This window comes from Orcinus orca, chromosome 1 (genome assembly GCF_937001465.1).
Source record: "Orcinus orca chromosome 1, mOrcOrc1.1, whole genome shotgun sequence".
In the NCBI taxonomy this organism is placed as follows: domain Eukaryota; kingdom Metazoa; phylum Chordata; class Mammalia; order Artiodactyla; family Delphinidae; genus Orcinus; species Orcinus orca.
In genome coordinates, this window is record NC_064559.1 from 191,905,909 (window position 1) to 191,933,650 (window position 27,742).

Consider the following 27,742-nt stretch of genomic DNA (forward strand, 5'->3'; position numbering starts at 1 on the left):
AACGTCTTACCAAGATTTAATGTACATTTATTCTTAACACGTGGAACATATAGTATAAAGATTTCATACTGAATAAATGATATTCATTAAGCCAAAAAAGGAAAAAAGGAGGAATTTACATCAAGTTTTAGCTACATTGTTTGAAATACAAATATGCAGATTTTATCACTGAAAAAATCTCAATTGTGTTTCTTCATCAGGAACTTCAACTGAACCTAGAACTTTTTCACACCTCGATTAGAAAGAAAACAAAACAAAACAAAAACCCAGAAAAAAATAAACTATAAGTTGATTGGCTGCTGAGACAGCAAGGACTTTTTACAGAGACCTGTACAGCATCGCACCAAGAGGGGCGATGTCTGGCAAGAGATTAAATAGCTGTGTCTCGCTTTGTGCAGGTCACCAACTTGTTAACTCGTCATACTATAAAGGGGTAGCTGGGAGGGGGTCCAAACTGTGGGGATCCAAGGGTATGTGCAATGTACAACGTCATATATATACACACGTGGCAGCGCAGCCGCTGCAGCTAAAGGTTAAAACCAGTTCTAAGAGGTGATCTCAGGGTTATTCATACAATCAAGGAGGAGAGAAAGAGGTCAGGGTGTTGTAGGTTCACACATGATACTTTGGGGGAAAAGCCTTTTTTTTTTTTTTTCTCCTCAACGTTTAACTAAAAACATTTTTAAAAACTACAGCTTGCTGCTGACCCAGCGTTTTCTCTTGTTTCCATGTGAGACATTATTATTACAGTATGTTTACAGTATCAGGTGTACAGTACAGTACATGAAAGGGTCTACACTCTACTGCACAGGCCTCTCCAGTGAACAGGGTTTGTCCACAACTGCGAACTTCTCGGTTCCTGCAAGATTGTGAATGTACAACAATAAACCATACACAGTTCAGCAGTCACCATTTTTGTCCTTCAGGGTTTTTTTTTTGTTTTTTTTTTCCTTTTTTTTTTGTTTTTTTGTTTTTTGTTTTTTTTAACCATTAAAAACATTATGAAATGTGGCATCCCCTTGATGCAAGGACTGGGAAAGCCATTTTTATTTTTATTTTTTTTTCCCCAAACTCACTGTAAACGACAGTAACTTTGGTTAAAATAAAAAAAGTCTTCTATGTAGGCAGAGCTTTGTCTTTTCAAATAGGGCAGGGTCCTGAGGGGAGTAAAGTGAGGACAGGGAATAGAAAGATCGGGAGGAAGAAGGGGCGAGAAGGAAGAGAAAAGAGAAATAGGAGAGACTTTTTTCCCAAGGGAGAAGCTGGACAGCACAGGGTAAACTGGATTCTGAGGTGGTTTTGCATAAATAAAGGGCAACAGTCAGTTTCTAAGTTCTCCACACACGCACACGCACACAGGGAGGGAGGTGTCCCACGGCTGTCATGACTGGCCAATCAAAAACAGTACATCGCAAATGACTTGTGAAACCAATGAGTTCATCAACGGTGATACCGAGATGTCCAACAGCCGTGACTCATACAGCGTGAACTCCGAGTGGTTCTCGTCCACCTTGGCCAGGGCCAGCAGCGCACGGGCAGCCCGTCGCATCATGTCCACACTAGTTGGCTCAAAGGGCGGGTTCTGCATGTGGAGCAGGCTGGCCTGGCTCTGCTGGAACTGTGTGGCAGCAAGGCTATCCTCCAGGAAGCCCAGGAGGTTGCCGATGCTGCCTTTCTGCACTGCAATGGCACGGGCTGCCAGGCTGTCACCCTGTGCCAGGTTGGCTAGCAGTACCACAGCCATCTCCCGGCACACCGGGTTCTTTCGGTCACTGAGGAAGCGCACCATGGTGCTGTACAACTTCTCCAGGCGGCTGAAGGGGGGTGTGGCCAGGATCAGGTCCACATTGTTGTCCTGGATGCTGAGTTTGCTGAGGGTTTCCAAGACCAGTCTCTGTGGGGAGAGGACGGCGTTGGGGCCCAGGGTGGAGAAGGGGTCCTGGGCTTCAGCTGAAGGGCAGACTGCCCAGTGTAGGAGTCCATCCAGGACAGGCAGGCAAATGCTCTCGGGGTATGGGGAGAGGTCCAACTGCCCCGAAATGTTGGCGAGCGTGACCAAGGTGTTTTCCCGAAGCATCTCCAAGCAGTCCCACCACCACTCCACTTTGTTGCAGCTCACCCCTTGGTCCTGCTCCTCCTCCTTCTCGTAAGTCAGTGGCGCCTGCTTCCGTTCCGGGTGCTTGTGGTGCAGAAGGATCAGCTTGCCCAGGATGAGCAGCAGCCCCGGGTGCTTGGACATCTCAAAGTCGTTGCCTGGCACAAATGACAGACTTCGGATGGTATTGGAGACACAGACGCAGCGTTTGGCAAGGGAATCCTGCCAGTCCAGAAGGGTACACAGTGGGGTCTCATCTTTACTGTGGGGTTCATCCTCTAGGATCTTGATGTTCCGATGGCTCTGTGCTGGGCTGATGCCAAATGGAAACTTGCTGCTTTCCTTGGTGGCCTCTACACTCTTAGCTCCCTCCTCGGTCAGTGTGCTAGACCGGGTGGACAACATGTCATCCATAGTGGCTGTGATCCGTTTTTCTGGAGGGCCATCAGTCGGGGGGCCCTCCTGCTCTGTTGTCCCTGGTGTACCCTCTACTGCTGTGACATACTTCCGAGTGACTGGTGGGCAGGGTACATGAGGCCGGGAAGGCAGCAGCTCTGTTTTGCTCTCAAAGTGGGTCTGGATATGCTCAGTGGTGTCCCCCCCACCAATCCGCCAGTGCAGCAAGCCACTGTCAAACTCCTGCACGCGCCCAAGCTTATCTGAGCAGTCCACCACGAACGGGTCATTCTTTTGCACAATCTTTACTGGAAGCCTGTCAAACTTACTAATCAGTTTCTCCTCACTATTCTCTGAGGCGGCTTTGTCCTTGCCCGCAAAGGCCATCTCCTCATCATTTTCAATTACTTCCTCCTCTTCTTCCTCCTCTAGTTTGGGACCTAGAAGGTCTTCCTCCTCCACCCCCTCCATAGGAGCTGGACTAGACGCTTTGCTGAATCTCCCAGGGTCCAGTAGTGTTCTCTGTCCTGGGTCACCCACCTCATACTCCTTTAAAATGCCAAAGATCTCAATCAGGCAACGTCGGAAATATTCCACAAGGAGCTCTAGCAACCCTGGGAGCTAGAAGAGAAAGAACAGGAAATAAATTAAGGGAGAAAAGTGGGCTAAGAAGAGAATCCTTGACTTGAGAGGCCTGCCAAGGTCTTCTATCTAATCTCCCCTCTTCCCTTCTAGGTCAGATGTCTGTATCACTGGGAGAGTCAGAGTTCTCCTTTCCCAAAGGCTCTCCACAAAGCAAGTCATTTGAACTCTCCTCTGCTTAGCACAAAATTCTTCCTTCTGCCCAAACAATCTTCACACAAGCCTGCTTCAGCAGATGGACCACTGACCAGCAACCCTGCACCTCACCTACCAGTGCCACCCACCTCTCAGCCTCACCTTTCTCAACCAATTTCTGCTTCTCTTCACCAGGCCCAGTTTCCTACCCGTTGGTCACTGCCATTGTCCCTCTTAGGACACTCTCCACATTCCATTGCCAAGTGGAGCCCAAGGCTAGGCATGGTGGGATAACACCTTCCAACACAATGCAGGGTGGACAGATGTTCATTTGCTCTCTTCCCCAAGCTCCCCAACTTTTCCAGGAGGCTGGACCTCTGTGCGTCATGTAACATAATGAGTGGGATGAGGCTTATATTCTCTAAACACTGTTCCAAGCTGGTGCTAGACAGACCCAAATTTCAGCTTAGATTCTGTATAGGCCATTTACTACTCCCAGCAGAAAACATTAATCTCCAGTCAGATTAATCTCTGGCTGAAGAGTATAGCAGAAAGGAAAAAATAGGGCTTTAGACTTAAAAAAAGATCCAGGTTTGAATTCTGGCTTTTCCAGGAACTATCTGTATGATTTAAACTCTCTGAGCTGTAGCTTTCCTATCTTTCCACTGAAAATGATGCACATTCCTAAACTTTACAGGGTTGTTCTAACGTCTAAATGGAATATGTCAAGTGCCTGGCTTATGGAAATTGCTCAATCAATATTTGTTCCTTTTCTTTCTCATGGGAAGCAGGCTTTGGATTCAGAAAGACTGCTAACAGCTGTGTGAACCTGAGCAAAGATAAGACTCTGAGCCTATTTACTCATCTAAGAGGCCACATCTGCCTCAGAAGGCTGCAGTGAGGATGACACAAAAGAAAATATGAAGTACCTAGCACAAAGTGAGGGCACAGTAAATGGGAACTATTAATAACGATGCCCCCCTAGTCAACTCCTAAACAGATGGGCTGGTAGGTGCTGAGGATGATCAAAAGAAAGAGTAGGATAGTGCAGCAGAAACTCTTCCCAGCTGAGAAAACTCCAGGTGCGTGTCTATGGAGAAAAGGTCTGGAAAACCACCTCTACATTAACTGCCCCCCCAGCCCCCGCCCAGCAGCGTGCACTTCTTTACCCTTCCCATTCTACACCTTAGGAAAAATGGGATCAAGAAAGACCTCTTCTATTCGGAGTGGATGAAGAAAGAAAGGGAAAATAAAGAAACTGCTCTACTCACTGACAGACAACAGGTTCTTCTTGGTAGTCTAAAAAATATGGTGTCCTCACTGACGTCAACAGAATCTGCATTTCTTACCAATACCAACAAGTTTCTCCCTTTGAAGTCAATCCTGATTGACTAAATTACACAATTATTGTTCTCAGTATTCTAGGCCCATGGCTGGTGGCAAAGTACTGGCATAGAAGGTATCAGACAGCAAGTGAGAGAAAGGAGACCATGTTGGCCAGGGATGGCTTAATTCCCTGGTCACTTAGCATCATCTCCTTCAAGAAGATCCCAGGCCCTCCCAATCTTCCCCGGGCACCTGTACTCACCTGACTGAGGTTGAAAGTCATGATGCTGTTGTCATCATACAGCAGGATGTTAATGGTGTCTAATGCCCACGTGCTCTCTGCCAGCAGCCCAGACTTGAGGGACATCATTACCCGCCATGCCTCCGGGGTTCCTGAAATAAACCTCCACGTCGTCCATCCACCAAGCCCAGGTTGGCAGGAGGCACCCCCCACCCCAGAGCTGGCTCATCAGTCAGGCTACTCTGAAGAGAACACATGGTGAGAGGCAGTTCCAATCTGGGAGATGACACACATCTGCCCCTCATGGCTTCTAGGCTCTCTTAGGACATCACTGTGTGGCAATTCCTTTAGTAAAGCCTGACATCAGCTGATTTCTTCCTTACCCAAAGTTCTTTGGCTCTACTTTAGTCAACACTGGACCAGATTTTAATTCATCCAGAACATCAGGATGGAGAGAGAACAATGAACAAGATGTAAAGAGGCAGATTAAGCAACCCAATCAAGGAGGTCTCCTTACCGATGTCTTTCATCGTGAGCCGCCTCCTCTGCTTCAACACAGGCTGTGTGGCTTCAACAGAGCCAGGTGGGAAGGTGATGTCCCGCCGAATCATAGGGGGCTGCACAGGGGCAGGTGCTATGTGTGAGGCAGGTACTGGGGGACCTGCCTTCTGCATCTTCATCCCGGAGTGCAGGAATGGAGACTTGCTAGGAGAGGTGCGGTTCTCCATTGGCCGGGGCAGGGGAGCAGGGCTGGATACCTGAGGAATGTGATTCTGCATGCTTGGTGGGGGCTGGTAGTTGGATGGAGGGGGCCTTGTCATGGGGGGCACGGGGGCAGAAGGACCATATGGGGGCTGGCGTGTGCCATGGGAAGGCCATGGGCCTTCATGGTTGGCTCTCTGATCCGTGTGCAGCATTTCATCTGTTCGGTTCACGCCATGATAGGCAGCACCTTGCGGGGCAGAGCCCGTGCTCTGCCTGTTGGCGTAACTGTAGGTCATGTCATTACGCCCCTGCCACATGGTGCCTTGCTGAGCAACCTCAGCCGATGCCTGTATGGGGCCGCCCATCATCTGCGGTGGCATGTTCTGCTGGGCACTGGAGCCAGGGGGTGCTGAGACACGGTCTCGGCCAAACTGGAATGGAAACTGGTTCTGGGGGCCGCCTGCTGGTCGGCGCTCAGTAGCAGCAGTGGCAGGATAGGCATTGCCATACTGGTTGTACACATCTTGCTGAGGGGAAGGCTGAGCAGCTTGTTGCTGGCTGGCAGGCTGGGGCTGGGCTGGGGGCAACTGCTGCTGCTGGGGCTGCCCCTGCCCCGTGCTGTACGGCACACTGTACATCTCCCCTTCGTGCCTCTTGGCAGGAGGGCCATATGTGCCATCCATCGGCCGCTTGTAATTCTAAGACGGGGACAAGCACAGGAAAGGTTAATACTCTGCACTCAGGGACACAAGACCCACAGCTGCCCAGATGCTACACCAGACACCTGCTGGGCTTACTTCTGCCCCTCTAGAAGAGAGGACACAGACTCCAAGGGAACAAAGGAATCACCTTTATGAGTTATCTTTTGAAGTTGTTTCTGAAAGCAAGAATCGTTCTCTATTCCCTCTGGCTCTCCCTTGCTCTAAGTAGAAAAATGTGGAAAAGTTCAAAACTCAAAATAAGGCCTGTTTCTAACCCTTTTGGAGAACTAGAGACGGGACTAGACTCCAAACAGGGAAGAGACTGAGGGCCTGGCTCTTCAGACAGAAGCGGCCATCGGGGTGGGAGAAGAACACCAAAGAATCTAAAGTGGACTTCACAGACTGCACAACTTAGCCTTCTAACTGGCTCTCGGGGGAACCTGTGTGTCAGCTTACCCGCTACCCTCCTCACCTGCTGCTGCTGCTGATACATCGTGGTCTGCTGGCTGGGGAAGGGGCTGCTGGAAGGGGTGCCTTGAGCGGAGAACTGATTGCCATAGGAATCATGTCTGCAGGAAGGAGAGAAACAGAGGATCAGGGTGGGAAGTGGGGAAGCCTGAGCCACAGTGGCACTGAGACCAGGTTTTACTTACCGTTGCTGCTGCGGCTGCGGCTGCGGCTGCGGCTGTGCGGGGTAACGGCTAGGAGAATACATCCCCGAGTCTGGGTTGGAAGGCATGAGATTCGGCTGTGGGGCTGCAGTGCCCATGTTTCCCTCGGGTCCTATTCCGGGCTCCGTCCTAAACAAAATTGGAGAAGCAGGTTGAGTCCATGATAGTTGTGGGGTGCTGGTGTGGGACAGGGGTGGGAGGTGGGGCGTGCTTACCTCACTCTGTCATAAGGACCTCCATAGGGATAGTGCTGTCGCGGTCCCATCGCCACATTTCCCAGCCCAGGGCCGGCAGCTCGACTGTAGGGGTCCCCCATCCCGCCGTTAGGGCCCTGACCTGAGGACATGAAGGGATCACTCCCCGGAGCTAAGAGCAAAAGGGAAGACGATGAGCAAACTGGTTCGTCAGTAGGCCTAGCAGCCTATACCTTGCCTGCCCCAAAGACCCAGGCCCTCTTCAGAGCTCAGGTTTGTACCAGGTCTTTAACAGAGATCTAAAATGGCCCCAACCAGCAAAGAAGACACACTGATAAAGGGATGACAAGGTGAGGCCAGGGAGAGGGAGACAAGAAGGGAGGATGGCTCGACAAGAAACCTTAAATCACTCTCAAGTCTACCCACCGCCCCCGCAATTCCCCGTCCTCAAGGAAGTAAGGCAAACAGCAGTTGGTCACCTTTCCTCATGCTGCCATAAGGATCCTTATTTGGCTCGTAGGACATGCGCCCCATCATGTCAGAGGTATTCATACTGGGCTGGTACCCAGGGTTTGGAGTCATGGAATTCCGCTTTTGGAATGTGGGGTCACTTCCATCAGGAAAGGCATCCTGGATCCCGACCGAATTGCTCCTGCTCCAGAGTGAGGAAAGCCAATTAGACCCCAAATAAAGGAATTCCTCCAATAATGCAAGGCACATGGGAGTCACTGGTTGGACAGGCAGAGCAGGGACCGCCCTGGGCTGCACAGGAGCTCATGCACTTCTGTCCAGGATCCCCCAAACCACCTGTCCCTGCTCCAGGCCTTACCTCATGCCTGGCAAGGGGGGGATCTGGCTGTGTGGTGTGGATGCTGGAGTTGGTGGCTTCAGGTCTCCCCCTTCTGCCATGGAACTGCTGGTTGACTGAGGTGTCTGTGGCCCCTGCATTGACCCTGATCCCGCTGTGGACAGAGATGCAGGGTGAGCAGGAAAGTGTTTAACTCTCACAGCAACACACAAATGCCCTAGGATCTCTTTGAAGCAGATCATTATAAGGCTAGAACTAGGGTTCTTTAAAACCTAAATAACCCTCCTCAAGAGAGGATCTGCAAGGCCAGTAATAAAGAAGGAAATCTGAGAGCGCTATCGCTTTTTGCTGCTGTTCACATTTGGAGACCAGGAGTGGTGTGGCGATGCCATCAACATGCTGGTGATTCCTTGAGTCTGTCAGCTTCCCTGACTACTTTTCTTTACTTCCCCCAAGGACCCTACCTAACCTATTACACATTGTTATGCTGGTACACAAGCTCCCAGTAAGAGGCCCTGGAATGCTAGATGGGGAGGTTCCATCTTGCCCCAAACCTGCAGAACACTGCAGGAGCCCAGGAACTCCTATTCTCAAGCATCTAACCCAGTGGCACTGTGCAGTTTCAAATGTTCCCTTAAGCTGATGAGCACAGAACTACCCATAATTAATGTGTCCATTAGCTACCATTCCCAGCAGCAGATATCCCACTGATTAGGCCTCCCCAGCTGATGAGTCATCTCAGGCACTCACTATACCCTCAGAGGTCAACACCAGGGCGCATGTGTTTACACCCACCTTCTAGGAGCCCTGGCCTTCTTCCCTCCCCATGCTTGTCCAGGCCCCATCCTCCTCTCAGAAAGCAGGGTGGGCAGAGGCACTCCCAGCAGAGAGCTCCATTCATGTTCCCTCCCCACCCCCTCCTTCCCATTCATTACCATCTCAGCTCCCTGGGGAATTCAGGGCTCTAGTCTGAGCTGCATTCTAAGGCGCTGACATCAGTGAGCCAAAGCTCCCAGATGGCCCTGCCTCACTGCTATTTGTCAGATTTCCCGACTCCTTTGGTGTCCCTCCCACTCACTAGTTTACAAACATTTGGCAAGACGCCAGGTGCACAATGAAAATTAAAACTTAAGGGCTGCTGCAAACTATCTCCCAAGGGAGTCGCCACTGCCCGCTCTTTAGTCTGCCAACCTGTTAAGCTCTGTGGTAGGACAAGGCAAAGCACACATCCCTGGTGGCAGGCACTGGTGAATAAGGAACCTGGACCCTTGAATGCTACCCCTTTTATTTTTTTCATTTTTCTAAAACATCTTTATTGGAGTATAATTGCTTTACAATGTTGTGTTAACTGCTGCTGTATAACAAAGTGAATCAGCTATACATATACATATATCCCCATATCTCTTTCCTCCCACCCTCCCTCTCCCACCCCTCTAGGTGGTCACAAAGCACCGAGCTGATCTCCCTGTGCTATGCGGCTGCTTCCCACTAGCTATCGGTTTTACATTTGGTAGTGTATATATGTCCGTGCCACTCTCTCACTTCGTCCCAGCTTACCCTTCCCACTCCCCATGTCAAGTCCATTGAATGCTACCCTTGAAGGGTGAGCCTTGGTGAGGCTGCTCACCCAATCCTTACCAGGAGAGGGAGGCTGGATCTTGGGCTGGGACTTCTTGGAATCAGCAGCTGCAAAGATGTCTGGGGGAGGGTCTTCTCCCCGTTCGATCTTGCACTCAAAGGCATAGAGACATTGGATGTACTGCTTTTTCAAGGAGCTGGCAGCACTGCTTGAGGTGCCGACATTGAGGTTGGTCGCAAGTTCCCGCCATTTTTTGTTCTTGTTGACCTGTACAACCAACCAGAAGAGTTGGGGGTACATCTACCATCTGGTCTTCCTGCCCACATACCCCAAACCCCATCAGGCTACCAGGTACTCATCTTGTGATATCACAGTTCTGTTAACCACAAAAGTTAACCTTGCTTGTGGAGAGTCCACAATAAACATTAAATCCATGGCTTTCCTCTACCCTCAGCAGGTTTTATCCACAGATCACTGCAACTGTCAGACAGTGCTTATTCAAAATAGGGCAAACCTTACACCACTATTAGAGAGAATGGAATTCAGAAGGTATGGGCTTTGCTTTACACAAGTGTACTGCTGAGAAATGATGTGCAAATCACCCAGATCCAAATCATATTTTAAATGAACTGATAAAAACTAACATTTTATAAAATGGAGACGTGTGGCAATATCAACGACCACGCTGCTTGACTTTTACTTTGTCAAACTGGGGGTTTTCATAACTGATTTTTTTTCTCAGTGTGGGGCTCCTTCCAAATTTGATACTCTGCGTCACTGCTCCCTGCATCTCAAGGACATATAACTACAAGCCCCTTTCCCTCAGCAGTCACTGTCTTGATTGTCCGGGAGATGCTTCAGACCCTATGACTCCTTTGCCCCTTCCCAGCGGCCGGCCTACAGTTCTGCCTCCTCTCCTCAGCTTCAGCACACACTGATCAAGACCAGTCCCCCAGTCCCTACACTTGGTCTGTCTGCTTTAGCCAGGCAGGTCTCCTTCTTCACGTATTCCTTTTTTTGGGCGCTCTGCGCGGCATGCGGGATCTTAGTTCCCCAACCAGGGAAGGATCCCATGCCCCCTGCAGTGGAAGAGCGGAGTCTGAACCACTGGACCGCCACGGAAGTCCCCTTCATGTATTCTTATGTTTATTCATCCACCATGTGATAAGCCTGTCTCTCAAGGCTAGAAACACTGACTTTCCAGTCCCAATCCACAGGGAGTTCAATATGTTTTGATACCTGCTGGTCTGGTACCTGTGACACCAGAGAAGAGTGATAAGGCAGCAAAGAAAGGAACAACCTAGACGAACACTTCCTAGAGCAGGCAATATCTGAGCAGAGTCTTGAAGGTTGGAGGTGGCACTGGTAGGGTATACTCCAGACTCTTTCCCATCAGCATGACAGCTGGGCCAGTCAACTGCCTCCTCCCTCCCCCACCCTCTACCTAAACCCTACTAATCCTTCAGAAAAGCTCAGGTCTCATCTTTTGCCTTCTTGGAGCCTTCACAAACTAACTCGTAACAGCACTCTTTCTCCTCTGAACTCTGTCTTTAGAGTTTAATCACATCACTGCATCTAAAAGGTTGGCAACCTTTTGCAAACTGGAAGACAGACCCAGGCTTTGGGATTCCCTCTATACCTCATTTTAGGTCCAGTGAACCCAGAAGCCCACACAATCAACAGTGTGCCAAACCTAACCCAATGCCCCCTTTCCCTTCAGGTAGAAGAGCCCTGACTACGAGAGCTCAACACCAGGGAGAATGGCAGGAATGAACCCAGGGTCACCTCAGAAGCCTGCTGTGGCTCGGCTTCCCACGCTCGTTATGTGGTGGTGTGCACGTGTCTTGTTTTATTTTGTTTTCCTTTCGTGGGGGAGGGGAACGAAGCCTGAGGGAGAAGGAATTCATAACTGACTGTTGGTTGGCTTCATTCCAATCATTTTCTTTTCTGCTGGTGACAGCTGTTTTCTCTTCTGATTTAGAAGGTTTGGAATACACCCCTCCCCACGACGCCTCCCCCTGAGCTCAGCCACACACTCAGATCCAATAGCAGCCTCCCGGTATGATGACTACAGAACATACATAGGAGGAAAGTTTGCAAGGCACAGTGGGCTGTCTGCCAGCGTTGCCTCACCTGTTTGACTCCTGGGCTGAGTGTAAAACAAAGATATAAGTTATTAGGGCAGGCGCAAGGCTCAGGCTGGTGCTCAGTTCAGAGGTTTCCAGTGGAGATTAACCCAATCACTTAAGTCTCCCATACAGAGTGACTAAACACAATTTCCCACCTACTTCTTCCTTCATAAACTATTTCTATTTAATAGCTCCTGAAATCCCATCTCCATTGGGAAGCTTCCTAGAATGAAAGGATCAGCAACCACTCTGGCTTCCCTTGTACCATACTGTAGACCAATTTATGTGACAGAAATCTTGCTGAAAGCTGTTTGATTATCCCCAGCTTTCGACAGTCTCAACAGGATACACACTGTCCCTACATTCCAAATAAGGAAAACGAGGGCTCGGAGTAGTTATATACCTCGATTAAGGTCACATATATCGTAAGTGGCTAAGAAAGAATTCAAAACCAGACCCATCTCTTTTTTTTTTTCCCAGACCCATCCCTGAACCTTGCCCTTGTCTACTACTCCAAACTGCCTGCCATGGAATCAGAATGCCCACAGACTTGCCCGATTTTTGCAACCCAGGGGGACTCTGGACACATGGTAAGTTAATGCTAATACTTTACACTACCCACGGAGGTCTCAGCCTCCTCCCTTTGCCTTATCTTCTGGAAGGCCCGAGCTCCCTGGTCTGTCAGTATGTGACTCAGAGAGCAGCAGGAGAGGGTGATGTGCCTGTGGGATGCATGGCACCAGTGATGCCACTGAGTACCTAGAGAGAGGCTTGTTGAAACCACAGGGGAAGCCAAGTGCCAGGCACTCACCTGAGTCAATCCACCAATTTCCTTCACAGACACATAGAGGCGGTACAGGTCCAGAGGTTTCCTACCCACAGCAGGCAGATTTGTCATGCCCATGGCCTTCTCCTCCGTGAAGGCCAGATAACGGTCCACCCACATCTTCCTCTCAGGCTCACCACCCAGCTCATACAACTTGGTGATCTTCTCATTGGTTGTAGTAGAAGAACTGGATTTCTGAAAGGGGCAGGTCAAGATTCTTAGGAACTGGTCAGATTCAAAGTCTATGCTAGGGGTCTTAGAAATCCCTCGATTAGGGCAGTGGTAAAGCTTCTCATTCTGGGGTGGCCACTAACATCTGCACTGCCTTCACAAAAACCAAAAGGGAGATAGACGTTCCTATAAAGAAAGAAAGCTAACACTGCCTATGTGTTATGTATTGAGTGCTGTGCTAGAGGCCTTTACACATTAGGTATTATAAATTATCCTGCTCTTAAAAGATAAGGTAGCAAGCACAAGGAGGCCATGCCTGACATCTCATAGCTTTTAAGTAGCAGGACTGAGAGTCAAACCCTTGTCCACCTGACATCAATGTCACTACTCCCATACTACTACCCAGGAGCCTGGACACACTTTTACAGACTGTTTCAGAGAACTCAAGAAACACAAAACATGACCTTGAGACAACTGACTAAAATGAAAGCCAACTCTTCCTCCTCTCAAGAAAGGAAGGGTCCTGCTTGAATGGCTTTGGATATCCTATCCAAGACATGAGGATGACTAAAAGGGTCTAGAAGCCAGAGGTGAACGTCCACAAGAGGTGGCAGTTATGATTTTGATTTCCCCTACTTTATAAGATAGGGAAAATGAGGCATGACAAAGGGCCGAAATAATTTAAATGACTTAAATACTGAGCAGGTCCCCAAAATGCCACACAGTCCAACCAACAGCACACTCAGGACCAATCTAAGAGAGGCCAAGGACCCAAAACCCCACCTGCCTCGTCTCCCACTTTATAGAACGTAGGGCACCAACCATTCCTGCTGTTCTGAGTAAGGTCCAGGAAGAGAAGAACTAGTCCCCCATGGCATACACCATCTATCAATGCATAAGGACAAGGGTCACAGTTTCAGAGAGAGCAGTGCAGAGAATTCTACTCTGCAGGTCTGGCATTTCCTCCATATCAGACAGCTGTGAGAACATGTTATTTACGTTAGGACCCCTTAGGCTAACTCAAACCCAATTCAGTGAACTATTATCCTGGGACCCTTCATGGTAAGAAGAGGTGACAGCACTCTTTTCCAAGATTATCTAGTTGGTGTCATAAAAGGCTGGAATCTAATCACCCTCTCTTCTTTTTCCTTCCTATCACTGAAAGGATGGGACAGAAAGTTGAGGGGTCAAAATATAAATCATTACCTTGGATTTAGATTCCGTCTTGGGTGTCCCATCTGCCTTGTTGTTCATTTTGGTGGCTGGAGTTAACTTGACATCCCCAAGACCCATCATCTCTGGGCTGGCTGCCATCCCTATAAAAGAGAAAAAAGTCCAATAGGTTTGTGACATGAAGATCACTTTGGAAGAAATCCCTGGGGTGAACAATGACTAGGACTTACCTGCTGAATTGTTAGCCATGGTTCCACCCATGGGATATGGGGGTCCCTGAGGGTTGATCATGCCAGCCATACTATTAATCCCTTGTCCATAGGGAGGTCCAGTTCCCATTATGCCCCCTTGATTCATATTGGGGTAGCCTGGTGGCCTGAGGAAGAAGATGCAAAGTGTGAGAGAGAGACAAGAGTTAGAGACACTAAGCTTTCGGATTTGGACTTGAGCTAAATAGGGCTGTGTGAGCCAAGATCATCTAGTTAGGCTTACAAGGAAAAAGTTTATGGCTCCCGCAAACCACAACCATGCACAGAGATATTCTTATCTTCCACCACCCACAAACGGCTCTAAGAGGGTGCAAGCTCCCAAAAGGAACTCACAGCTCAATTTTAAAGGATACACTCCTTGAAGAATGGAGTCTTACGGTGCCTCTTAAATACTGCCTCCTTTTAAGGCATCTCCAAAGTCAAGCTGTGTTTCCATTTAAGGGCCCTCACTATGGCAAAAGGCCTAGATTAAATGCTCAATTTTATTACTCTAGCATGGCACCTGGAGGGGCTTTGCATTCTTTTTATATTATTTTTAAAATTATACCTCAAAAAACCCTTATTTACTTATTTTTTGGCCGTGTTGCATGGTTTGCAGGATCTCAGTTCCCTGACCAGGGACTGAACCACAGCCACGGCGGTGAAAGCCCAGAGTCCTAAACACTAGGCCACCAGGGAACCAAATCCACCTCTTTATAGTCAATCACCCTATTCTACCGTGGTTCATCAACATCCCAGTAAGAGTCGCTTTAAGAACTGTAGGCACCAACAATGGGGTACACAGACTTCAAAAACAGCAGAATCATAGTCACTGAAGTCAGTGGCCAAGGAAGAAGAGATGAATCTTGAAGTCATTAAACCAAATCACACGAGCCTTCTACACTTTTGCACCAGAGTCAAATACACAGGACCACACAGAAGAGTAGGAGAAATGGCAAACCACAACCTCACCACCCTCCATTTCTTACATCGTAGATCCAAATCATGTGAATCATTAAAAATCCTTTTGGAGGGCTTCCCTGGTGGCGCAGTGGTTAAGAATCCGCCTGCCAGTGCAGGGGGCATGGGTTCGAGCCCTGGTCCAGGAAGATCCCACATGCTGCGGAGCAACTAAGCCCGTGCACCACAACTACTGAGCCTGCACTCTAGAGCCTGCAAGCCACAACTACTGAGCCCACGTGCCACAACTACTGAAGCCTGCGCGCCTAGAGCCCGTGCTCCGCAACAAGAGAAGCCACCACAATGAGAAGCCTGGGCACCGCAACGAAGAGTAGTCCCCATTCGTCGCAAACAGAGAAAGCCCGCATGCAGCAACAAAGAGCCAACGCAGCCAAAAATAAATAAACAAATAAATAAAATTGCATTTAAAAAAAAATCCTTTTGGAAACCAAGAAGCTAGACCGGCAGAAGAAATAAACTCTGAAGACTTATTTTACTAATCAAAATAATGTATACTTTATAAAGTTCTTTACATATGGTATCTGGTCATGTGAAATTTGATACCAATCTAAGATGCTTACAAATCAGCATTCCTGCTATATTTTTCACTGTAAAGAAACCTGGTTTTCTAAAGAGCTCTCAATAAAATGCATATTTACCAAGATAACATGATTTAGGTCCAGAAGTATCTCAACAACCTAAATGACTCTACAATGAGTTTCCTAGCACTGATACCCTCCCTCTTCACTTCCCAGGCCTTACCTGTTCTGGATAGAGTTGGCAGCAACGTGCATGGCGACAGCAGTTTCTTGAGTTTTCCGGTTCATACCCCCTGGTGGGGGACACATCCCTGACCCAACCTGAGGTGGCATATTGGCCATGTTAGGGCCATAAGGCCGGTTGCCCATGGAGGCATGACTCATTCTCCCTGGAGGGAGTGTGCCATAAGGTGGGATGCCAGGCTGCCCATGCATCTGACCTCCAGCACCCATAGGGTTCATGCTTCCAGCCATGCCTGCACTGGGGTAGTTAGCATTGGGCAAGGCATTATAGTTTGGCTGCCTGGGGTAGCCTCCTGGGAGGGGAAGGAGAGAAGATGCAGAGACTTGGTTAGTGACTCACTAGCAACTCACTAATAACACTCAACTCTAAAACTCCAAAGATAACAAATAATGGGAATCATTCAATATTTGGTCTGGAAAGAGACCAATTTCATGGTCTCTTTAAACAACAACAAAACTTCATGATCCATTTAAAAACAAAAAAAGTGGGGGGGGGGCAGGAGTATTTAAAGGCAGCCCTCAGTCGTCCCCTTATCTTAAGGACAGCACAGCACAGAGCAAGGCTGTCTGGCAGGCAAGGCTGCCTACGCTGCTATCCAGGCCCTTCAACGCCCAGAATTCTTTCCTTTCTACATACTCATCTTCCATGCTCTGTTTAAGAAATTCAGCTTTAGATCCACCTAGGGCTGATTTTGAGCAAAGATCTACTCTAGTAGGACTAATTTACTCAAAAAAGTTTAATAACCAATAATTACCATTTACTAAGTATCTGTGCTCAGTCTTGGGCTAAATACCTTATCCCCATTTTAGAGATGAAACAGAGGCTCAGAGATATTCAAGGACTTTCCCATGATGGCAGTCCTGCCCTACTTTAAGGGCCTGGCCTTGGTGGACTTAAGGCAAAGGACAGTTCTACTCTAATAACCCAGAGAGCAGCATATCAAACAAGGAACTCTTTTCTCGCCTCACCTCCATGTACTCCTACGGTAGTATACTCACCCTGTGGGCCGTACTGACTTCCCTGGGGACCATAGCTCCCCATGGAGTTCTGCTGGTAGGAGCCCATGCCTGTGTGCATCTGTCCTCCAGAAGGCTGACGTGGAGATAAGGCCGACCCGGGCTGGGGGGAACTGTACTGGGGCATCTGGGGGTTCCTCTGCATGTAACCTATTTGTGGGTAGTGTCCATAAAGTTAGTACCTCAATACAATGGGAACAAATGCTCTCCCTTACCCTAGGTCTTCACCATCTACGTTTTCTTTAGCAAATACTTGCACGGGGGCTCTTATCTGCTGTATAAATTGTGTGCTCTTTTAGGCACACTCAAAAGTGACACAGCCATTAACCAGGGCATGCCAACTGTTTCTACTAAATGGAGGTTTGAAAAAACAAACAGCAATGACCCCCCCTCTCCCCCCAAAAAGAGGTAGGATTTAAAGGGTAAAGATTCAATGCTGAGTATTTAGTATTTGCTGACCAAATCAGGCACAATGTAGGGGGGAAATCCATCAAAACACATGACCAACAAAGAATGACTGTGGGGGAACATAATTCTGGAGACACCAAGATGGCCAAGCCCATCCTAACTTCACAACCTGCTGCTGACACTGTCCTAAGCTTCATGGTCATACAGTTCTCCAAAAGCTGTTGCACAGATAATCAATCAAAGGTCTGCCTCTGCCCTGCTCCCCCCTCCCTTGAAGCCCAGCCTCTCACCTCGATCTTGGGCAATGCTTGATTGGTTCATAGAAGGATGCATGATGCTGTCCGACTGGCCACTGGGTGGCCGAGGTGGCATCTGGTTGCCTGCTCCAGACAGAGAAAGAAGTAAGCCAATTATGACTAATTGGAACTAGAATTCCGCCGCAACTAGAATTCCATAGCCTGGAAATTCTAGCCAGAAGGTCAAGTTAGAACTGGAAATGGCTTCTGAGAAGGCCAAGAACCTCCCAGTATCCCATTCACAAAAGGATCCAGCAAAGGGGCTCCCATCTCCCTTCTTCAAATGCTGAAGGGAAACTCTCTGCCAGTGGAAGCCTGGGGCTCCCTAATATTGCTGGGGGCCAGTCCTCTTTCCCTTTCCCCAAAGGTCAGCACTCGTGGGTACCTGGCACTGCAGCAGGCGAGAGTGGTCCTGAGCGAGACTGAGCAACACTGGCAGGAGAGCCAACTGGGGACGGGGAGGGGCCTCGGATGCCAGGCAGGTGAGGGGAGGTATGGGGAGAAAAAGGAGACTGAGCTGGATTACTCTGCTCCCCTTGGCTGCTTGAAATCCCTGATGTGCTCACTCCAGGGCTCAGAGCTCCTTCTGTCCCCATGGGGAGATCGTCTATTGAACCAGACAGATCCTGGAACATACACACAAGGACATGGATTAGCAGTATTAGGCAGAAAGATTCTTTTTCCAACAATCCTACTACATGATCAACATTTTTCTTAAACAACCCGAAGTAAATATACTGCACACATTTATGCAGTCGTGATACTATAGCTTACATACAGCAAGCTCTCTATTAAGGGCCAGAGAGGAAATACTTTAGACTCTAAAGGCCACATAGTCTTTGTCACAACTATTCAACTCTGCCACCAGAGTGCAGAAGCAGTCACAGACAACACATAAACAAATGGATATGACTGTGTTCTAACAAAACATTATTTATAAAAACAAGTAACTAGGGACTTCCCTGGTGGCGCAGTGGTTAAGAATCCGCCCGCCAATGCAGGGGACACGGGTTCGAGCCCTGGTCCGGGAAGATCCCACATGCCGCGGAGCAACTGAGCCCGTGCGCCACAACTACTGAGCCTGTGCTCTAGAGCCCGCGAGCCACAACTACTGAGCCCGTGAGCCACAACTACTGAGCCCACATGCCACAACTACTGAAGCCCGCGCGCCTAGAGCCCGTGCTCCGCAACAAGAGAAGCCACCGCAACGAGAAGCCCGCGCACCGCAACAAGAGTAGCCCCCACGCGCAGCAACGAAGACCCAACGCAGCCATTAATTAATTAATTTTTAAAAGTAACTAGCCCACAAGCTATAGTTTGCTGGTCTATCTGGTCTATCTTCTGGTCTATCTACCAGAAGCACATATAGTACTTTCATCTTCTTTCCCAGCCCCAACTTCTACAGTCATAAGAGAGCAGCTCTTTCAGCGAGCCTTTAGTTCTTTTCCAACGGGGAAACTTAACAAAACACTGCCAGGACAGCATCAGGAGCTATAAGAAAATGTTAACAAGTTTGGGCAACATTCACAGATCCCCTCTCCATCAAATTATTATAACCTACATTTACCAAGAACTCACTCCAAGTTACCATACTTTAAAACATAAGGGGTAGGAGGTAAGAAAGGGATATATTGCACAGACAATTCTTTAACTGCCAAGAGGGTCTGGGACTACATTCCTAACACCTGGCCAACAACAGGGATGAACAAATGTTTGCCAACTGAACAAACCCAGTTTTTTTTCCTAGTTTTAAGTTTTTCAATGAGAATTTGGTATTTATTTGGAGGTTGTGCTTGTCTTGAATTAATCGGTAAAGAGTTCACTCTAGGTCAGTAAACCCCAAGATTAGCAATCAGGAGCTCAATATGAAAAATATTTAAAAATAGAAAAAGGGACTTCCCTGGCAGTCCAGTGGTTAAGATTCCACACTTCCACTGCAGGGGGCGTGGGTTCGATCCCTGATCAGGGAACTAAGATCCTCCATGCCGCGTGGCACACCAAAAAAATAAAAATATTCACCCCAGGAAATGCACCCCCAACCCACTCCCAGCCCCAAGTTCACTCTCGAGCAATACCATGGGCTCAACATCACGCATTAACTTCAGGCTGGGAACTAACTGTACCTTGAAGAAAGAATGAAAGCTTTCAGTACACGCTCAGGTCTGTGAAAACCCTAATACTCAAATAGTTAAGAAAAGAGTTCTCTTAAAGAGACACAGCTGAAGAGGAAGGAAATCCAAAATGGCCTGATTTGAGTCTATTCCTATTCCCACAACAAGCTCACCTTGGAGAGATCAGTTCAAGGTGATTCTGACCCTGGAGTCGGACAGTAACATTGGAGATCAAAGAGCACCTCTTAGGCTCTCCCCTAAGTATCCAGGTTGGTTGGATCTTTGCAAACCAGTTGGTTACTTCACTAGGCTGGGAGTATTTCTGCTGAGTTCTGTGGGAACAAAGCTTGCCTTGAAGGCAAGGCAAGTAGGTAGGTGTGCATTTGTGTCTGTGTTCAGCTCTCAGTGTTAGCTGAGAAGTCAGAAAATGCTAGCTTTCCTACAAGGAGCAGACCCAGTACACCATAGCATGCTTTCACAAACTGCAACTAGAATTAGTCCCAGCATGGAAGAGAACTCAAGAAGCCCTTCTCTAGGTAACACCAAAGGGCCTCTTTCGTCTCAAAGGATTAAAGTACCTGGAGCTATGAAGAGCCCTAGATTCATCCCAAGAGAGGAGGATTCCATCCCCACGTTGAGGGCTAAGCTGTACCAGGGACACCTAGCTTCTGAACCAAGGAGAGTAAACTCAAAGAGGCAGCAAGATGACAAGAGGAGCCAACTGTGTAGGCCAGAAAAGGCCTTGAAAGCCACTTGTTAAGCCCTGGTTTATAACAGAAACCACAGCCCAATGCTCTGTTTTAGGGACCAGTAGCTTTCCTCAGCATTCCCTCCTACTGTCTCCATTCCTTACCAAACCACCAGCTTCTAGTAATAAGAGCTACTTGCTTAGAGGAAAAAGAAATCAGCATACTTTGGAACAGTACAGGAATTGAAGGTCTATCCATAAGACAAGAACTCTTCAAATGGCCTTGAAAAATTAAATGTTTTAAACATTTCTGTCTTTGATTAAACAAGTAAAACATGAACATTCTCATGGTAAAAACAGTTGAGACAGTATAGGTAAACTTAAAAGTCCCCTTTGCTCTCTTTCTGCTGCCTTCAATAGAGGAACCCCTATTCAAGCTGGTGTATATCCTTGGAGACCTTCTGAGGAACTGAGGAGGAAAAAAAAAAAGAGGATGTTCAACATCACTAACCATCAGGAAAATGCAATTCAAAACCACAATAAGCCTCACGTCTGTTAGGATGGCTATTAACAAAAAGACGAAAAGAAACAAGTATTGGCAAGGATGTGGAAAAAAGGGAACCCTCGTGCACTGCTGGTGGGAATATAAATTGGTGCAGCCACTATGGAAAACAGTATGGAGGTCCCTCAAAAAAAAAAAAAAAAAAAAAGGAACTACCACATGATCCAGCAATTCCACTTCTGGGTATTTATCCAAAGAAAACCAAAACACTAACTCGAAAAGATAGATGCACCCCCATGTTCACTGTAGCATTATTTACGATAGCCAAGGCATGAAAGCAACCTAAATGTCCAATGACAGATGAATGGATAAACAAAATGTGGTGTACACACACACACACACACACACACACACACACAGGAATATTATTATTCAGTCATAAAAAAGGATGAAATCTTGCCATTTGTGACAGCATGGATGAACCTTGAGTGCACTATGCTAAGTGAAATAAGTCAAACAGAGAAAGATAAGTACTGTATGATCTCACTTACATGTGGAATCTAAAACAAAACAGAACAAAAACCAAGCTCACAGAGAAGACTGGTGGTGGCCAGAGGTGGCGGGGGAGAAATCAGAGAAGGGGGTTAAAAGGTACAAACTTCCTGTTATAAAATAAATAAGCCATGGGGGTGTAATGTACAGTGTGGTGACTAAAGTTAATAGAACTGTATATCTGAAATATTTAAAAAGTTCTCATCACAAGAAAAAAATATTCTGTTAACTATACAGGTGACGATGTTAACTAGACTCATTGTGTTACTCATTTCACAATATATACAAATACTGAATCGTTATACTGTACACCTGAAACTAATATAATATTGTATATCAAATATATATCAATAAAAAAAATAAAAAGGAAAAAACCCCACCAACCCAACAACCGCTGCTATGGGGTCAGGGCGGGGCCTACAGATGCTCTTTCAGCCACACATCTGTTAAAAACCAGGCTCTCCACAGATACACAAGCAAACGTCCTAGCCCACCTGAGGGATCCCAGGAGCCTGAAAAAAACCACAGGCAGCCCCTGGGGTTGCGCTCTCAGGACCCTGGAGGCACCTGTGGTGGCAATGTGGTGGCTTCCTTCACAGAGGCATTCTGAGGAGAGCTGTCAGTTTTGGTAAAGTGCCCTGAGCTTCGTAGAGAAAAAGTACTAAGTAAACCACTGTCAACAGCAGTCCACGTGGGCTGGGATGCCTGGGCACAGAGTAACCGTAGGGGAAGAATCAGCATTAATCTTCTTATCTCTCTCATTTGGTTGGTTTGAAGCCAGTCTCTCAAACTGTCATTTTCATCAGAGGGCAACTGGTCAGCATGGGGGGAGTTGATTTAAAAAGATATTAAGAACCAGAATGTTAGCATAGGAAGGAACAGATCATTTATATTAATACTAACAATAACTATCATTTGAGCATCTACGATGTGTCAGGCATTTTATGGAGTTACTTAATTTTCTACAATTCTTGGAAGCAGGTACTACCACCACTAACATGTTGAAAAGGAGCAAGCGGGTGCTCAGAGACGGGGTTACATGCCCAAGCCATCCAGCCAGTAAGTGGCAGAAATCAGACTTTGAACCCAGATCTGCTGAACCCCAAAGCCTATGTTCTTTCTCTTTCCACTACGCTGTGATACTATATAGACTGAGGAAAAAGCATCATAACCTTGAGTTAGGAGACCAAAGCCCAGCTCTTGGTACTTATCAGTTGTGACCTTGGGCAAGCTAGCAACAAGATGGGCTTCAGTTTTCTCATTTATACGACGAAAGGACTGGACAAATCTGAGTCTGTGACAAATCTGAGTCTGGGGCATCTGCAAGAAACTCTACCGGCACCATATAGTCAGGGCCATATGGAAAATGCAATACCAGCAGCAATACCCTGAATAAGAGATACAACTAACACAGCAGTATAAGATGTAAGACATACCCATCAATCTGAGCGGCTAATCACAGTAAATGTTTTTATTGGGAAATGAGAGGGAGTGGTAAAAGCAGAAGACTCCAAAAGAAGTCTCCCTCCTCTATCTGCATGAACAGATATTGCTCTGAACTCCACGTCCTTTTATTGCACAGGACACACCTCTGCTTTCTACCCTACAAAAAGCCAGTTTTTCAGGTCTTTTGTTCCACAAAAAGCCGGATGTCTGGTTGTTGAGTCAGACTTCAATGTGCCTAACAAGTTCGGCTTTCTACAGCACACATATCACACAGACAAAGTTCAATCAATCCAAGCCCCTATTCTCTCTCCCTGGTGGGGCGACCTTTAGCATTTCAGGACTCAGGTTCTCAGTTCTCCCAAAAGAGTCCACCTAACAGGTGTCTTCTAGGAGGACTGCTGAAAGAATTGTAGCAATGCCCTGTAAGTGGAAAGATCTCTTTTCCCGGGCTTGCATTCCTCCAAGCATAATCCTGCTGAGAGATAGGAGGTGAGGATCAGCCCACTCAGTGCCCTGCCAGTTCCAAGGAAGCAGCAGGGCCAGGGAGAATTTCCTCACGTGTTTCCAACGTGTTTCATGCATTTTATTGCTCATCTACCATGCAGATCAAAAGCGCTGGAGCAGGTCCAACTATTTCACACAGAATCTCACACTCCAGGCTGGCTACAGCCCCGAAAGCCTTCGTTTCTTCACTTGAAATACTGCCCAATGTTATTTTGGGATGTGACCTGATAGAGGAAGCCCATAGGGATTCCATGACGATAACTGTTCCAGCTGTGATTGGTTGCCCAGCCCCAGCGAGTGCCAGCATGGGTCTGTCAGGCTCTGCTGACAAACAGAACTCAGCAGCTAACACCTCTTCACACCACAACAAAACCATGCCCAAAATCACACAGTCCATACCTCACTGGGTGTGGGGGTGGGGGGTGGGGTGGGGTTGGGGGGTGTTTGCAGTGCTCTCACAGGAAGAGCTACAAATTCTAACATGAACTGGCTGCCTGATTAAGTACACTTTCAAGCAGGAAGATACCAGATCAGGGTTACAGAAGGGTGGGGGGTTAAACAATCTTCTGACAGAGACTCACAAGGATGACATCAGCTCATTTTGCTGAACAGATTAAGCAACATCAATAAGGAAGTCTAAAGAACGAGCTCATAGCAATGCTCAGATTCAGGGTTTTCTCATAAATTTGGCCGAATCCTCGAGAAATAGAGCTTCTGTTAACCCCCAGGTGGAGTCCTCATATTCTTTCAGTTGTGACGAGCTTTTGCCAAGTTGTGCTGACTACTGGCAGGGAAACCATCCGCCCCAGGTAAATTCTACACACATACTTGCCCAGCCTAACAGATCCACGGTCCCTGTGGGAGGCTGCTCCCAGGCTGGAGAATGGGAGGAAATCCTGAAGAACACAGAAGAGGTTGGGAAACTTAACTTTGATGAAAGGCAGATGGTAGGAAAGGAGGCAATAGTTTTAACAAACTTCAAGGAAAAAGACAAACTTAATTACTTCAGAACTACTTAAGGCAAATAAATTTGGGGGAGAGCTGATTTTTCATAAAGCCTTCTTTAAGCAACATATTTGTCAAGGGTCAGGGGAGGAAGAGGCTACCTCTATCATACACTCACAAAAAAATATTCAGTACAATAATTCTCTTTTTTCTCCTCAGTCTTTGCTAAATGGAAAGATGGGCGAGCTGACCCACCCAGGCTAGAAGGGACTCCAGAGTTACAGGACTGCTGCTCTGTTGTTCTAATAAGTGGTCTTAGTCCAAGAGACTAAATGCCATCCCTCCCTTGAGAGCAGGCTAGCGGTAGCAGTGCTCGTGGAAATGCCAAGAACGAATCAACACACAGAAGAGGCTGCCTCTTACTTCCAAGTCAGGCTTTAAGCAGGTGGTAGGGAAGGGGAAAGAAAAGACACAGAGGCTGGCAACTATCCTTGCAGCTTAGGACCAAGCACCATCTCCTGCCTGGACTACACTCACTGTGTGGAATAGAAGAAACTGCTCTGGGAAAGGCTCAGAGAACTCTTATTTCTTAACCCCCCACCCCAAGTTCCCAAAAACCCCTCACCAAACTCCCACTTCTCTTTTTCTACAAGCTTTTATTTTGGCGATAATGAATCATTTCTTCTGGGTACCTTCTGGCTGCCTGGTGGGAAATGCACAGTAGAGAAAGGTCAGACTCTTCTTGTCTCCAGAATGCTTTTCAGGGGCCCACTTCCAAGACGAAATCCCCTACATATACTCAACAAATTTCATAAAGAAAGCTCTGGGAGACCAAATCTCCAAATTCAAAGGATGTTGGAAAGAGGAATAAAAGCCAAGTCCCTTCGTGTCTCCCTCTTTAAGGGACTCAGAACTGACACGAATATGTGACTATCATGTGTTCAACCCTAGGGTACGTGGCTGTCTCACATTCCACTCTCACAATCTTCTGAGGTAGGTATCATCCCCATTTTAACAAAGCAGCAAGAGGCTCAGAAGTTAAATGACTTACCCAAGGAGAGAAAGCTATTAAACAGAAGAACTGGGTCTAAACCCATATTTTTGATTCCAAAGCCTGCACTCTTTCCACCATAAGGTGGAAGTTTGCCACTATCAAAGGCTAGGCTCCGTGCTCCAAACAAGGTGAGGCAACAACAGTCTGTCTCCAGACACACCGGGTGATTAGCTACATGACTCTAAGAGGCTAACCTCACTAGGTATCACTTAGTTCTTCTGCAGAAGGAAAGAATAAAACTAGATAATCCAACTCTACAAGTCTACAATGCTATGTGTTCCTCTCTTTCCTAGCCACTCTTCCTTATAAATCACTCTTCCTTTCATGGTTATTTCAAGTCAGCCCTGTCACCTATAACTCTCTTAATTTAAACCTACTTTTTCTATACTAAAGGGTGTAGTACTTTTCCTCTCCTCTGGGTCCTTAGAAGGATACTTAATGCACAGGGGTGAGGAGGGAGGAGAGTGTGACTTAGAATCTAGGGAGATAAGCAGGAAGTTAAGTCCCATGAAAGTAGGTGTCTGATCTCTCTCTGCAGGTACTCCTGGGCCCTAATCCTATTATCAAGCATAAGGGTGTGGCCCAGAGAGAGAAGTCAAAACACTCCTAGCCTCTAGGCGGCCTCATCTCCGATAATTTCACACTTTCTTCCTCACCCAGCCCTGCAGCCACCGTTGCAAACTGCAGGACAACTGGGTCTTGTTTAGGAGCCCCAACTCCCAAACTACTCCTTTCTGGGGCATGTGCCAAGCAAGCTTCAACCCCCTGCCCACAGCCGCGCTCCAACAATGGGGCAACAGAGCTCTCCTCTAACACAACAGGGTAGCCCATTTCCCAGCCACCAAAGAGAACTGGGTGGGAAGAACAGCTGCTTGAAGTTGCACTATAGGTGTATCAACTACAGACTAAAATTGTTTTCTGCCTTGGGATCTTCAAAGATGAGAACAGCTTTGTGGGGGCAAAGCCTCCACAATCACAGTATACTACCCTGACCCCTCACGCTCGCTCCGCAGGCAGAGCCCAGAGTCCCTTCAACGTCCTCTAGACCCAGTGTTCAGGACTGATGGTACTGTGCTGAATCTGCCTTTTTCCTCATTAGCCTTAGGAGCTATATTCTCCTTTGTTATTAGTGACCAGAAAAATGCCAGGCACACAAAAGACTATAAATGCTTGATAAATATTACTCAAAAGCATCCTCTTTAGACCCAATCTCTATTAGTCTCTTTCCTTTAATAGTCATTCCTCCACCCTAACCCTGCACACCTCCACTCCAGACCTCCACAATGAAGGAGGGACTCTTGGGTGTTGTCATCAAGGGAACTGACTCTCCTGCCTAAGACGGAGAAGTGCAATCCTGAAAGGGCCTCAGCCACTTGATAAGAGCTCTTGATAGAACTGCAGTGCAGGGAAGGAACGTCGGGCAAGGAGGCTGTCGGGAGGTGGGGCTCTGTATCACTGGAGAAATTTCAATCTAATTACAAAAAACAAGAACCTGCTGTTCTAATCCACCTCAGCAGAATCTCTTGACGTAGGTCTGACCCTTTGGGTGGAGGCTGAGGGCGTTGCTGAGGTAAAAAGTGGGGAGAAGAAAGAGCGTTGGGCTGCCAGCATTCCTGCAGTGGGCACCCCTTCAAACAGCAGCTCGGCCACTGCAGCAGCCATTGATTTTCCAGGGGTCGATACTCTGCTCCCACAGATCTGCTCGGCTAGAGGTTTAATCACATTGAGTGCTTCTGCTCAACATCTCCCCTGCACTTCCCCCTCCCCAAGCCAATAAAACAAACACCAAAAACACAATAAGAGTTGGCAACGGATAGATGGTGTTTCCCACAGCTGGCCCCTAAACCCAGAAAAATTGTAAGCACCAGCTCAAGGGAACCAAAGCTACCTGGGCAATCCACAAGCTGCAGGGGTAGACCCACAGGCCCCGGAGAACCTTTTAATCCATTGCCCAACGTCCCCATGAGACCTTTCTAATAATTCAGATGTTTTACATAAAAAAATCCAGGTTCCCAACTTATGAAAAGAATAGATCCTAGAACTCCCAGAGGTGCTGATCGATTGAAACCTTGCTTTCTAGTTTGTCACAGACCCCACCACGTCTGTATAATACCCATGTTACCTACCTGACCAGCCTTCTGACACATACCCCTCCCCTGCCAAGGTTTCTTCTCACTTAGGCATTTCTCATTAGAGAATGTCTCATCTAGCCAGAAACCACCTCTTGGCCAAAAGTGTACAGAGTGTTGTAAGGGTCACTAGCTGCTAAGACTCAAATCTAAAAAAAAATGAAACTAGGTCAGAGCTGGGCCTGAGTTAGAGCAGTCAAGATCAGTGCATATTTATGGAATAGGGCTATTCTAATCCCAGCAGGAAGTGAGCACTGTAAAGCTAGAGAAGACAAAGACGTTAAGAACCCCCTACTTTCTCCAAGCTT

The 27,742-nt window shown here is 47.5% G+C and overlaps 1 protein-coding gene across 4 annotated transcripts in view; it reads right to left on the reverse strand.

The window, feature by feature from the left end:
- The window catches only part of ARID1A (AT-rich interaction domain 1A), a 73,398-nt gene continuing 45,656 nt past the window's right edge, over nucleotides 1–27,742 (reverse strand). For 3 of the 4 annotated variants that reach the window (XM_033422494.2, XM_004266634.4, XM_033422493.2), the window contains exons 5-20: nucleotides 17,889–18,129; nucleotides 17,498–17,587; nucleotides 16,782–16,949; nucleotides 15,763–16,075; nucleotides 14,023–14,168; nucleotides 13,826–13,935; nucleotides 12,434–12,643; nucleotides 9,553–9,760; nucleotides 7,936–8,068; nucleotides 7,586–7,761; nucleotides 7,128–7,278; nucleotides 6,895–7,041; nucleotides 6,714–6,810; nucleotides 5,353–6,238; nucleotides 4,857–4,987; nucleotides 1–3,112 (exon numbers count right to left, since the gene is read on the reverse strand). In XM_033422494.2, coding sequence (XP_033278385.1) covers nucleotides 1,382–3,112; nucleotides 4,857–4,987; nucleotides 5,353–6,238; nucleotides 6,714–6,810; nucleotides 6,895–7,041; nucleotides 7,128–7,278; nucleotides 7,586–7,761; nucleotides 7,936–8,068; nucleotides 9,553–9,760; nucleotides 12,434–12,643; nucleotides 13,826–13,935; nucleotides 14,023–14,168; nucleotides 15,763–16,075; nucleotides 16,782–16,949; nucleotides 17,498–17,587; nucleotides 17,889–18,129 — 4,938 coding nt within the window. In that variant the 3' untranslated portion in view covers nucleotides 1–1,381. The remainder of the gene's footprint in view (nucleotides 3,113–4,856; nucleotides 4,988–5,352; nucleotides 6,239–6,713; nucleotides 6,811–6,894; nucleotides 7,042–7,127; nucleotides 7,279–7,585; nucleotides 7,762–7,935; nucleotides 8,069–9,552; nucleotides 9,761–12,433; nucleotides 12,644–13,825; nucleotides 13,936–14,022; nucleotides 14,169–15,762; nucleotides 16,076–16,781; nucleotides 16,950–17,497; nucleotides 17,588–17,888; nucleotides 18,130–27,742) is intronic. The other variant, XM_012531902.3, reaches the window with a different exon arrangement.